The following is a 13,822-nucleotide window of genomic DNA, read 5'->3' on the forward strand; positions in this document are numbered from 1 at the left end:
TGTGCTTACTTTTTGCCTTTGCGTGGAGAGGAGTCGGTGTAAAAGCGATTGTAATATGCTGAGTCCTCAAAACCATCTGAGCTTTTCTTTTCTGTTGGTGCATACGTGTTGGTCCCTAGCGCACTGGCCTGCAGAGCTCTTATGTGTCACCTTTCATGGACGAGGTGCTTTTCCAGGTGGGCAGTACCATGTTTCCCCAAAAACAAGATCAAGCCAGACAATCAGCTCTCAGCTCTAATGCGTCTTTTGGAGCAAAAATTAATATAAGACGTGGTCTTATATGATAGTAAAATAAGACCTGGTCTTATATTATCTAATTGTTCAGCTAGGTCTTATTTTCGGGGAAACACGGTAATAACAAGTGGACAGTGGTTTTATGTGCATATCAGTCAGACTGGTGGTTACCACTTATTTTTTAAGCCCTTAGTAACCAGAGTGTAAAAATGTGTAGTGCCTGTTCAGTGAGTTTCTTAGACATTTCTCAAAGAATGATTCAGCAGTTGTTTTACTATGAAACAAAAGAAGAGAGTAAAAACACGGTATATTTTTTTAATTAGTGCATGGGATTTCAGTGGTTTTTATTACTTTCATGAGATGCTTTAGAATGTGGTCTGTTGATTAAATTGACTTTTATTATTGGCTGGTTGCCTGAGCATCTGATATTCTTTAAAACCATCAAGAACAGAATAGTAAATTTGAAAGATTCAGGGAAATGTCCTGATTTTATAACTAACATTCTTACCTTACACAAGTCACTCGCTCTTGCAGTTCCTTAGTTTTTCCAGTATTTGGAGTGGGTGGTTTCTGAGGGCCCTTTCTAGCTTTAAATTGCGTTGTTTGTCCACATGGTAGCAGGTAGCAGGGTTTCCCAGGAAAAGTCGCTGAAGAGCCAGAGTCTATAAGTACCAGTATATTTCACTTTTCGGGGCATGGACCTGTTACATTTCTAACCAGATGCAATTCTTTTTCCTTTTTTTTTTTTTCAATGAAAGTTTATTGAGGTGACAATTGTTAGTAAAGTTACATAGATTTCAGGTGTACAATTCTGTATTACATCATCTATATATCACATTGTGTGTTTACCACCCAGAGTCAGTTCTCCTTCCATCACCATATATCTGATCCCCTTTACCCTCACCTACCACCTCCCTCCCCCCTTACCCTCTGGTAACCACTAAACTATTGTCTGTGTCTATGAGTTTTTGTGTCTCATTTGTTTGTCTTGTTCTTTTGTTGTTTTTGGTTTATATACCACATATCAGTGAAATCATATGGTTCTCTGCTTTTTCTGTCTGACTTATTTCGCTCAGCAAAGATGCAGTTCTTATGCTGTGAAAAGTATTTGACTTTCTGGCTGAAGACTGAGTGAGAATCTTTGTAGGTCATGCTCACTATTGCACCTGTTAAAAATATCGCTAGCACTCAGACGAGCCTCAGTTTACTTAGGCTGGAAAAGTGTAAGGAGTTTTTGGTGGCTGAAATTTCAGGGCTGCAGAACTTTTTGATGTGTGGATTCAAATAAGAGAAAAAAAGCAAAGGAGATCGATTTAAAAAGTGGCTCTCTTATGATCTAAGTAGTTTTTTTTCATGTGAACTTCCACACATTGTCTTTATATAACTCATGCTGGTATTTACTCAGGTAAAGGGCAGTACGATAAGAAAACAGTTTGCCTTCTTTCTTTCTGTTACATTCCTAATGAAAATAAACCACGTGATAGACATTTCAAAATGCTAATGTTGTTCTAGAAATTATTACCACATGGTTGTTAATAATCACCAGACTAAGCTTTACTTTTTGCCTGAGACGTACTTTCTGTATTGTCGCTGTTTTATTGTCTGTCACATTAAGTTGCTATTGATTGCCTTTCGACTTTGTTGTCCTGTTTGTATATTAAGTTTACTTCTGTTTTCGTCTCCGTAACCCCGGACACTTAAAATGGTAGTGGTGCTACCTTGGGCTCCAGCTCACAGGAGGGCTCTGACGTCACGTGGTGCGTCTGCATTTACGTGGTTACGGTGTAAGATGGTCATCCAGACGGCTCAGAATATGCTTATATTTAAGTAAATGACCATCTAAATGAAAAGATTCCCTCTAAGAGGGTTGTTGACCTCTGTGTGAGAAACTTAATTTTGTCTTCTGGGATTAAAATGTTTTCATAAGTTTGATCTTAGAAATTTGAAAAGCAAGGACAGCACAGCAGAGAAGAAAGTGGTCCGTCCCCCTGTGGGTGGTCGCTTCCTCCCAGCGCAACCGCTTTGCTGCTCGGGGAACTTGAACGTTCAGCCCAAGTCTCTGCTTCCTGCTTGGCTTTGCCCGCGTCTGTGCGCCTTCCGCGGCCCACAGAGGTGATGTTGTAAACAGGCATTTGCTTTCCTGTGTTTTCCTTAGTGGCAATGGGAAAACTTACTTTGCTGGGTCTCCCTATGACAACAGACTTATCTTTGTGACCCGTCCTAGTGGTCTGTTCCCATTGAGAAGAATGAGAGCAAAGGACTCTTTTAAATGTGACCTTCGCTCCTTCCTGGTCGTTACTGCTGTGCCTTAGACAACACGTGGTTTGTCTCCAGGATGAACCTGCTGACTTAGGAATTACGTTTACTGGGTTGGGTGACAGCAGTTGTGTTTCTCATGGCAAATTACATCTGGCAGCCTGACTTCTAGACGTATTATTTTATTGTAATATTCTCTTGCTGATTTGAACCCCACAGGAAAACAACTTTGACAGCCTTGCCTTTGATTTGGATTTGATGCCTTGGGAGACGGGCATTTGGGACCTTAACAGCCAGCCCTGTGCAGGTAATGACACGTTTCCTCGGAACAGGCCTGAGACGGGTCCACGTCGTGTGTAGTGTGGTAACAGTCAACGTAGCTGGGGTTATTGGGCTACTTTGATGCATAGAACTTCCAGGGACTGTTACCGTACTTCTGGCGGGACAGTGCTCGCATCAGTTTCTTGCCGTAGGGACGCAAAGAGCTTCATAGTTAGGTTTCAGTCACATATGGGAGTAAAGAACTCCTTCCAGAAATGCCGCTTTTGAATTACATGTGATGTCTCCACAAGAGATTAACCTGAGAACCGTACAGAACTTGGGGAGCCAGAGGGAGGAAGTCTGGAGTCAACAGAACTTGGGAACTTGGTGTAGAGACCCCCTGCGTGTGGTGTACGTACTCTGAGGAGGCGGCACTGCCTGGCCGTGGAGGTGGGTTGGGGGTGCTGCCAAAGCTGGAACCTGCAGCAAACTGTGACCTCTGCGATGAAGCCGGTGGGAGGATGAAGAAAGCCCTTTCCCCTTCTCCGGCCTTTCAGCATCTTTCTCGTGCCCCCTGGTGACGGGCTCCAGGCGGGAGCCAGCGGGCAGGCAGCGATCATTTGCATCTCAGACGGCAGGAGGTGGGCTTGGAGCTGAGAGCGATGGGTGAACAAATAACCAGCACCCCCTAGACATCCGGTCCTCCCCACCCACACTTCCTGTGGCTTCATTTGCTTAAAATAAATGTTTAAATGTCGTGCTCCATGCCTGTCTCCCTCAGAACAGGGACTGCATGGGCCAGTGTTCTGTCACTGTTGTGTCATAAACGACCCTAAAACTTAGTGACACAAACAGCCACCATTGTGTTGAGCTCTCAGGATCTGTGGGTCAGGAATTTGGAAGGTGTACCTGCAACGGCTGGTCTCTGCTCCATCATGTGTCGACCTCAGCGGGGAAACCGCAGGCGGGTTGTGTGACGTCTGGGGCAAAGTCCTCTTAAGGTTTCTGCCCTCTCCTGTCTGATTCCTGGTCTGCGATGACCTGGAGGTGACGACTGCCACTCGAGCGCCTGCTGCACGGGCCCTTCTGTGTGGCTTTCTGACAGCGTGCTGCCATGGTGGTCTGGCTGCAGAGGTCCCGGCGGCAGTGCTCCAGGCACAAGCAAGATTCGCTGAGCGTTACTTCCATAATCTGCGGATCGAAGGACTCATGAGCCACGTAGATGCAGACCGACGGGAAACACTCCCTGCTTGATGGGAAGTGGCAGGGTCACAGTCCAGATCACGAGGGATCACGAGTTCTTTCGCAGGCTGAGCTGGAAGACAGTCTGCCACAGACCCCCCACCCCCCGTTATAAATGTGACACCTCGGAGGCTTGCCTGGGCCACGGTTGCTCAATAAATTATTGTAAATACGTTAATAGTTCCAAAGGTAGAAACAGTTTTGTGAGTTTTAATTGTATTGTCAAAAATGCTTTTCAAAATAATTCTTTCCGGTTTCTTGTATTTTAAAAAAATTACATATTGGGGAATCTATAATTTTTTGCATATGGTATAATATTCAGAAAGTGTGTGGAGAAGATAAACGTCTCCTTCCGCTCTTGTTCCTCAGCCACCAAGTTGTGCTCCCCAGAGAGGTCCCATTAGCGATTTCTTTTCTTTTTTTTCCCCTTCTTCCACCCCTCCCCTCCCCCGCTCCAGTTCAAGCCGTTGTTTGAATGGCCACTCATTGCAGCTCACTGGCCCATGCGGGAATCGAACCTGCGACCTCTGCATTAGGAGCACGGCGCTCCAACCCCCTGAGCCCCCAGGCTGGCCCTCATTAGCGATTTCTTATGTTTATCCTTCCAGAGCATTAGAGCAGCTGCGAGTAGGTGTGTCTGTATCCGTGTGCACACCTCATCTCACCGGTGGAGGCCTCGCTGGACTCTTTTCTGTAGCTTGAATTGTCACTTGATGACCGTAGCTTGGTGACCGTAGCTTGATGACCGTAGCCTGGTGACCGTAGCTTGATGACCGTAGCTTGGTGACCGTGGCTCGGTGGCCGTGGCTCGGTGGCCGTGGCTTGGTGACTGTAGCTTCCACATGATTGAATTGTAAGAGTAGGCTTTACCGTCTTTCTTGTTCACTGTGTTGGACATTTTTATGCGTGTTTTGCAGTTGGAGATATTAAGGCAGAACCGCAGCCGCTTTCCCCAGCCTGCTCCAGTGGCTCCGTCTCGTCTCCCCAGTCAGTGGATTCTTACTCTTCAACCCAGCATGTTCCTGTAAGTAGCCAGCCTTTTACGGCGGTTTGGTTGTGATGCTGTCTGGACAGTACGTACGTGGGGAGGCCGGTGACATTTAATCCCGAGGAAACTGAGTCCCGAGGAGGGGCCTCGGGGGAGCTAGAACATTGTCAGCCTCTGGGTTTTGCCTTCCTGCTTAGGTGCTTGCCTTCGTCATTTCGTTGCTCCTTTGTTTCACTGCCCTTTTCCCCGTAGCCAGTGTTTCTGGTTGTTGGCTTCTTGTCTTTTCTCCCTGCCGCCCTCTCCTCCTTGTCAGATGGACATGCTCTGAGGCCACGGAGGACTAAGGCGTCTGTCGGGCGGTCCTGAGCCGCACAGCCTGACGGCCTCCGGGCAGCACCGCCTGCGGTACCTGCTGTGTGGCTGACAGGTTTGCAAAAGTCTGGTAGCGCCTTAAAGACTCTGCTCTCCATTCAGGTGGAAGGTCTGGGTCCAGGAAAGGAAGTCCCAGAGGATTTAGGTGCTTCTTGTGGTTAGGAAATGGAAAACCTAAGAAGACAAGTTCAGGTTAATATTTCCATGCGTTGTATCTGGCAGGCCTTACATGTGGTCCGTTGGGAAACCCCAACGGGTCTGTCGTCTTATGTCTCTGCCCCTGTCAGGCCATCGTCACCTCACCTGCATTAAGTCAGTAGGACTTCAGCTGGTCTCTGTCCCCCACTCCCCAAACCTCATTAGCAGAGGGGTCTTCAGGGAGGACTCTTTCAGAATCACAAATTGGGAATGTCAGCCCTTTGCTGGGAACCTTGAGTGCCCTCCTCACCTTTCCACTGGTGAGGTCACACCCCCAGTGTGCCGGCTTCCGGGCCTGGCTCCTGCTTACCTTGTCAGCCCTGTTTCTCACTGCTGCTTCCTACCTGCACCCCCACCTTTGCTGGAGCCCCATGAGAGTTCCAGCCTGACAGCTCGTGCAGCGCCGAGTACGTGTGACGCTGCCGGTTTGTCCACATTTCCCTCCCCAGGGGTGGACGGTGTGACTTGTCAGCAGCAGCATGTGAGACGCTGCTCTGCCCGTCGTCCCTCCCACACAGCACGTTTGGTTTCCTGTTTCCTTTATTACGAGTGTGGTTGCGCATCTTGTCATATGTTTCATATGCGTGAGGCCTCCTTGCATGTCCTTCATGAGAGGTCAGTTCAGCTTCTGGTCCACTTTTCCCCGGGACTGTGGTCATCACTTTCTCCTCAGTTCTGAACGTGCCTGATTGCACATCATCCAAGTGTTTTTTTCCTCCAATCGGTCATTTGTCTTTAACTTTTATTCCTGGTGTTTATTTTTTCCAGGAATACTTTTTTGTAATAGCCACATTATCGATCTTTTATTGCATTTTTTTGTAACTCAGAGGAAACTTTTCACCACTCAGATGTTACACTAGTTTTATTGTTTTCTTGCTTAGATTAATTTTTTATTTGGAACAATCGCAAGCTCACAGAAATGTTAGAAGTAAATTACAAAGAACTTCTTTCCCTGAGCCATTTGGGAGTCCGTTGCTAACCTGATGCCGTCACCCCTAACCCCATACTTTAGTGTCTACTTGCCAACAAGGCTATGACTTCATAGCCACAGTACAGCCACCCAAATCAAGAAGTAAGCGTTCCTGCATTGCTGTCACCTAACCCTCCACCCTCTGAGGTTGGGCCGCTCGTCCCAGACATGTCCCCTAGACTAACGGGAGGGTGTGGCGTAGGGTCACGCAGGGCAGAGCTGTCTTATCTCTTTAATCTCCTTCAGTTGCGTCAGTTCTTTCTTCCTCGACTTTCATCACTTGGTCACTTTTGGAGATTAAAGACTAGTTACTTTGCAGAGTGTCCCTCAGTTGGGTTTGTGTGGTGTTTCCTCAGGGACAGTCAGGGTTTGAGTCCATGGCAGGGGTGTCACAGACGTGACACACTGTCTGCTTTTCTGTCTCACTGTTCGGTGTGTCCTGACTCACTGACGGCGTTCGCTGTGCTCCCACATGGCGAGGGCACAGCTGCCAGGCTCGTCCTTGGTGAAGCCGCTGTCCCTTCACTGTGATAGGTACCCTGGGAGCAAGTACCTGCCAGCGTCAAAATGCCTTTTCCCAGCACACTTCAGATTTGTTTCTTTGTTTGTTTTCATCATTTTGGACTCACGGTCTCCCATTTTATGACAGTTATAATCCATCACTTTGTTTATCCTGTTATCTTTTAACTTTATGCTCTATTTTTTATTATAAAACATTTTCATTATTGTCCAAATATGTGTCTTCTTCCTTTATGGTTTCTGGGTCTTTTGACTTAAGGGGGCCTATGTCATGCTGAGAGTAAACAAATCGTCTCTTAAATTTTCTTTGAATAATCTCATAGATTATTTTGAGGAGGGCGTGATGTCGGGACTCCGCCCACTCCATTGTTCCGTGTAGACACCTTTCCTCAGGTTAGAGATCCTGATTTATGTTAGCTTTCTGGATTCTAACAAAGCATGATAGATCCAGTGAATGTTAAAAGACTTCTGGCAAATACTATCTTTGTACAGCACGTCTTCGTATTAGCAGCGTCCTCATTCAATAAAATAGCCCTGCTCCCTGCAGTGTGTGTCCTTCTTACAAAGCACGTGGGACAGACGACAGTGTTAATAATTGAAAAGGGTAAAAATAGTAAGAATTGTTTGTGTTTGAGATTTTTGTGAGACTGAACGGGAGATTGTGGGGAAAGGCTACTGGCCTTTAAGCGGAAGCCCTGCGACAGGTGTGCGTCTGTGACTAGACGCCACGTAGGCCGTGCAGGCTGTGGGGAGATGCAGACGCAGGTGGTGTTCGTGACCCCCTGCGTTCTGAGTGTGTTCCTGTGGGGCGCCCACGTGCGCAGTGTCCTGGCACCTAACACAGCACGTTCCCAGGAAGCACACCTGTGCGTTGCTGTGGCCTGGCGTGTTTCCCTGTTTAGATGTTGGTCTCGCCTCTCTTTCTACATGATTGTCTGCGCGAGGGTTGTATTCCTCTGCATGACTTTGTGTTTTATTTTGCTGCAGGAGGAGTTGGATGTGTGTCCTGCCTCCCAGATGTCGCCCCTCTCCTTGTATGGGGAGAGCTCTCCTGGTCCCTGCTCGGCAGAGCCACTGAGGGAAGACAAGCCTGTCACTGGCCCTAGGAGCAAAGCCGGTACCGCTCTGTCTCTGACTCGTCCTTTCTGTTGTAGCCTGAGCTTCGCTCCGTTTCTGAGAAGACAGTGTGGGATGGACTGGGTTTCTAATTTGGTGGCATCTTGTTTGTTACGGGTAGCTGATGTGGGGAGGAAGGGTCGGCATCTGCGTGGTGGTCTCTGTCGTCAGAGGTGAAAGCCACTTAGCAGTGGCGCAGGTGCCGTCATCTTCAGGAGAGAATTCAGTTTTTCAGTTAAAGACCTGGAATGTCGGCCATTTGGCGGTGACGTTTGGTAGCACTTTAAGCTCCAGGCTTCTCCAGCAGTCTCAGTGCCCTCCGCCCCCAGTCCGTGGAGCCCCTTCCCAGAGCCGCAGCCCAGCTCGTTCCCGTTCCCATTGTAACATGAACATGAGTGAGTGGCGAAGTGCTGGACAGGTGGTGACTGTAGCTGATACGAGCTGCTGTCTTGCATATTTAAAGTTACTAAGAGCAAGTTTTCATGGCAGGAAAAATAACTGTAACTGTTGACGGAAGTTCGCTGGACTTACCCTGGTGATCATTTTGTGATACAGTATCAAATCATTCTATTGCACCCCGAAACTATAACAGAATGTTGTATATAAGTTATACCTCAGTAAAAGCAAAGAACGTCCTTACATTAAGGACTTTTCTTGGTCCATAAGGTGTAGAGGAGCGCTGCTTAAACTCTAGGAAAAGACAGTTGCTCAGAGGTCAAAATGACCTACGTCCAAGGTTAAGGTGTAGAATAGAATCTGTTTTCCAAGCTTTGCTTAATTGCCTTCAGATTGATTTGTGGTTTGTTGGTTTTTCTACAGAAAATGGACTGACTCCAAAGAAAAAACTTCAAGTGAATTTAAAACCTTCAATTCAGCCCAAGCCTTTATTACTCCCGGCAGCACCCAAGACTCAGACAAACCCCAGCGTCCCGGCGAAAGCCATCATTATTCAGACACTGCCGACGCTTCTGCCGTTGGCCAAGCAGCCGCCCGTCATCAGTATCCATCCTGCACCCACTGAAGGTACCCGACTGGAATTGGAGGCTGCGTGTGAGCGGTGGCCAGCAGGCCTGGGCCACGCAGTGTGTTATTCAGGTTGTGGGCTCTGAGCACGTGCCAGGTGTAGGGACTTGTTCTGCTAGGAGGTTGCAGAGACGACTAACAGGAGAGCTGGCTCTCTGGATCACTTATCCCCGATGCTGCTTTTTGCTTCCAGTTTAATTATGAAAACACCTGCCTGGAAGAGTGTGGTTTACACAGCCACGTGTAATGAAGAAGAAAATCTGGGAAACTTTCTAGGTGCCATTTTATTCTGAGGTTTTTGTGTCTGTGAACGTTTTTGTTTGTAAGGAGAGGCCAGTATTTAAAATGCTGTAGTCCATTTCAGGACTCATAGGTGTTTTGGCGACAGAGTCAAACTGTTAATCTCTGAGGGGGTGGCACTGGGTCCTACGCAGGCATTCCGAGCTGACCAGAACGGGTGTCTGCAGCTCCGGAAGGCGTGTGTGTTTCCACATTCTGTCCACCAGGTGGCCTCACATACTTGATTCTCCAAGGAGTTGAGGTCAGTGTTGAAAGTTCAAGTTTGAGGCTTTGGTTCTGTTCAGGTTTAGGGCTTGGAGATCCTGGGCCAGGGCAGATGCCTCATTGTCGTATGTGGGCCGATATGTGTGCACAGAGTAAAGGGAGGCTGTCAAGCCATTTTCCCCAGTTAGCTGGTCGGCTCCCAGTAGGACTGTTAGTGGGGTTTGGGCTGTAAATAAACAGTGACGTTACATTTGCTGTTCTGGCTCTGGTTCCAGCTAAGGCCTGTGAGCGCATTTCTTTGGAGCATGGTTTTAATGAGGGCAAGGTCATGAATTTGAATCCAGGTAGCTTTGTTCTATTTCATGGTCTTAGACACTAGGAACTTAATAAAAAGAAGAGTAGGTAAGAGATTGGACGGACCGCTGAAAGCCCATCAGCCAATCCCGACCAACCCCAAACAAACCTGAAGTACCTGCCTTCTCAGTACAGGGTCACTGCTTTGTTGGCTAAAAGAATCCTGGCATGTGGTCCTTGTCCCAGGAATTCTGTCCAGTTGGGCCTTCAGCCAACTTACACTGGCAGTTAAATAACAGTCAGTGTGAGCACTAAGGAGTTACTAACCCGTGCAGGGCCCTGTGGAAGCGATTACCTGGAAGGAGGAGGAGGATGGCGGCGGCGGCGGCTCACGTGTCAGCCTGGCCGTGTGCCGGACGCTGCTCCGTGCCTCCGTGTGCTGCCACCCTAGTTAATCCTCCCAGTGGCTCTGTGCAGGGGCTGCTGTCACTCTCCCCATAGCAGAGATGAGAAAGTTAGGACACAGAAGGCACGCTGCTATCCTGGGCCTTCAGAAACTGTTTGGTACATTGTGTGAAACCTTCTTAGCTGGTTGGAGAGGAAGGACTCAGTCAGCAACCCCCATGGGCCGTGGCACCCGACATGGCATCCAGCCGCCTCCATCGGGATTAGCACGTGACACCCAAGAGGCCTGGGGTGTGGCGGAGTGGATGACAGCCCTGCTGTGTGCCGCCTGTTTCCACAGGGGCAGCTCTCGCTGTGGAAGGCCCGTGGCATGCCCTGCAGTGCAGCTGGGCTCAGGGCACACTTCACAGGTCACTGTAGGGTGGGCCCCGGGCGTTGTCAGTCTCTCCTTGAACATACTGTGACAGAAGTTCAGTTTCTCCCTGTTCCGGCTTGAACCCGAATGTGCCTATGTTAGAGGCTCCTGGAGTTAGGTGCAGGCACTCAGGGAGGGGAGGGGGGTGAGCAGGGAGGAGGAGGGCAGGTGGCCCACAGACCGTGCCTGGCAGTGGCTCCTTCCTCCTCCCGGAGGGACAGACGGTACACACGCGGATCAGTTTCCTAACTTAGTTTTAAGAAATAGTACAAAGCGCCCTGGCTGTGTCATCTGCCAATGCTGTGGACCTGTGACTCGAGCTGGAAGTAGGACCCTGTCTTAGAAATGACTGGATTCTTTATGTTGACCACACCTTGTAATCTTTGGAATAGTCCCCAAATTTATGGAACGGTGTTTAGTTTGGGGGGACATTTTATCGTAATTTCTAAACTCAGAAGACCTGGAGCACTGCTGCTGATAGTGCTGTCCTCGAAGTGTTGGTTTCAGTCGCTGGTCTGGGCCTGTGGACGTGACCCTGGGGGTGGGTGGTAGGCGTCGGAGCCAGCGCGGCTACAAACCCTGTCAGGCGGCGTCTGTGGTTGTCTCGGGCACCGCTAGTGCTGTTTCCAGATTCTGTGGCTACACTTCTGATTAGTAAAGTATAGATTCATTTTAAAGCATTACTAAGCTCACAATAGCCTTCTCAATGCACGTATCTTCTCAGTCAAAGAAACGGAAAGGACAGTCATGATCGTCGCGGGTGACGTGGTATTTGTGACATGAGAGAGGAGCACTTGTATTCAGGGCAGGAGCTTTATGCTGAGTCTCTCTCTCTCTCTTGTACCAGGTTGGCTGTAAGGTCTTAGTAATGTTGTTAAAAGCCTAACATGTGGTCATAGGCTATGTATTGTATTTATTAATCATTTTTACTTGTATGTTTGGCATAAGCATATTTGTATCAGCCTCTGAGTCACTTCCTCATTTTACATGCTTTTGTTTCGTAGAATAAGTTATTCCAAAGGAAAATGAGAAGACGAAATATTTAGTCATCGTTTACGCCCAAGTAAATTGTACATGTTACAAACCTATGAAATTATTTTTAGATCTTTCTTACTAATTTGCTAATTTATCTGAGACAAAATACTATTAAATTCTGCTACTTTTAGCATGTTTTTTTTTGAGGCCATGTGAAACTGTCTTTTGATTTTATAGAAGTGATTTTTTTTTTAAGCTAAGACAGATGTTCTTAAACGGGTGTTCTGAAGCATTACTTTTTCAGTTTCCCTTGATCCTTTGAAACACAGTGCTGAGTTTCACATGGGTCATGTTACAGTATCTGAAAGTAGAATGCTTATTTTCCCCTTAAAGAAGAATTATAAATATATATGAGATGTCAGTTGCTGGTTCCTGCAGCACCTTTCTTTGTAGGCTCCCGCAGCTGTGGGCCTTTCAGCACCTTATAAAAACTGGCCAGATCCGAAAGGGGTGCTCAGCAAGTCGGGGTTTAACAGACCACAGTTAGGGGTTACGTGAGTCTTCGCAGATGAGCAGAACTTTAAAACAATGCTACATGTCAGGACTAAGAAACGATTAGGCCATTTTGGGGGGAAGGGAGTTGCTGTTAGCTACAGACTATTTTGAATTGCAGGTTTGTTTCCTGTGCTTGTTAGCTAAGAATTCATCACAAATGGGGTTAACTTTTTTGTGTTTTATAGCCCCTTATTATTCTCCCAAGCATTGAGTTAAGGAATCTCTGTTCATCTGTCTTTGGTGTGGTGTGTGTTTCTAAATGCATTCACGTGACACGTGTGGTTCTCCGTGTTCACTGTGAAGGTTTGCTCTTCATAATATGAAAAATCCTTTTAGCACCAATCAGTTTCAGAGGTCCACACTTACGGACATCTGTGTATAACTTAGCACACTGGGCGTGCGCATGTGTCGCTGGGAAAGTGTATGCAAATACCCTGTTGGTAACTTCAAAGGGAACAAATTCAGATGGTGTCGTTAAGAGCGTGACATGCTGCCGCCGCCCCCAGGGATGATGAGTGTGCCGCTGGGGCTGCGTTTGAGTTGGTGGTGGTTCCGGCTCCCTGCGTGGTCTTGCCTCCTGCACGTCCGTCAGCTTCTCCTGCCCAGGAGCTGTGCCCTCTGATCCCACATCGTTTTTCTCCCCACAGCTCAGACCGTGCTGCTGTCTCAGCCTGCGGTGGTGCAGCTGCCGGCGCCTGGAGCCCTGCCGTCTCCTCAGCCCGTCCTCGCCGTCGCCAGGGGTGCCGCACAGCTCCCTAGTCACGTGCTGAACGTGGTCCCTGCCCCCGTGGCCGGCGGCCCTGCGACCGGAAAACTGGCTGTCACCAAACCGGCCCTGCCGAGTGCCATGAGGAGCTCAGATGTGAGTGTGACGCTCAGGGCAAGAGCACGACACTTCTGCTTCCGTTGCCTGGGTTTTGGTTTTGAAAGGGTCGCGGTTTGTGGGTCAGGGTGCTGACACCGCACATCCAGGCTGTGGTGGCTGATGCGGGGCAGCTGTGTTCTGTCCGCAGGCTCAGTCTGCAGTGGTTTGATGTGTGTGTCCGGGCGCCCCTCTTCCTTGGGGCCTGCTCACCCCTCCCATCCCGTCCCCTTCATATTTTACAGGGTCCTAGATGGTTCCTGATGGAAATACTTTTTTGGGGTTTTGTACTTAGCATCTCTCCTGACTGTGGAAGGGTCCTCACCACCGAGCAATGACTCGCACGCTCAGGAAGTCTCTCTCGGTGATTGTTGGGTACTTTCCCATCTCTGCAAACCTTCCGATTTTCTAGCACGCTGTAGGGATTTTTTATCATTTATAAATCTCAGCAGATTCTCTAAGACCGGCCTGTCCCTACACACAGTCTCAGCTCCTGCCACTAGCTCTTGCTGTCTTTAAAAGGGGCGCAGAGAACCTCATGGTACCTGTTAAGCGGTACTTGAGCGTCGTGGGTCTCCAGTGTGATGAAAGGGCAAGTCCGACTGTCAGCCCAGCAGGGGCTTCTCTCAGACT

The 13,822-nt window shown here is 48.4% G+C and overlaps 2 protein-coding genes across 6 annotated transcripts in view; both read left to right on the plus strand.

The window, feature by feature from the left end:
• The window catches only part of ATF6 (activating transcription factor 6), a 93,080-nt gene that overhangs the window by 3,178 nt on the left and 76,080 nt on the right, over positions 1-13,822 (plus strand). For 4 of the 5 annotated variants that reach the window (XM_074322379.1, XM_074322380.1, XM_074322376.1 and 1 more), the window contains 5 exons: positions 2,710-2,797; positions 4,911-5,017; positions 8,028-8,157; positions 8,976-9,179; positions 12,975-13,189. In XM_074322379.1, the coding sequence (XP_074178480.1) occupies positions 2,710-2,797; positions 4,911-5,017; positions 8,028-8,157; positions 8,976-9,179; positions 12,975-13,189 (744 nt within the window). Of the gene's footprint in view, positions 1-2,709; positions 2,798-4,910; positions 5,018-8,027; positions 8,158-8,975; positions 9,180-12,974; positions 13,190-13,822 lie in introns of those variants that run through there. The other variant, XM_019712994.2, reaches the window with a different exon arrangement.
• The window catches only part of LOC109435251 (uncharacterized protein C1orf226 homolog), a 244,108-nt gene that overhangs the window by 2,271 nt on the left and 228,015 nt on the right, over positions 1-13,822 (plus strand). The gene's annotated exons all lie outside the window — the stretch shown is intronic.

This window comes from Rhinolophus sinicus, linkage group LG17, assembly GCF_036562045.2.
Source record: "Rhinolophus sinicus isolate RSC01 linkage group LG17, ASM3656204v1, whole genome shotgun sequence".
Taxonomy (NCBI): Eukaryota; Metazoa; Chordata; class Mammalia; order Chiroptera; family Rhinolophidae; genus Rhinolophus; species Rhinolophus sinicus.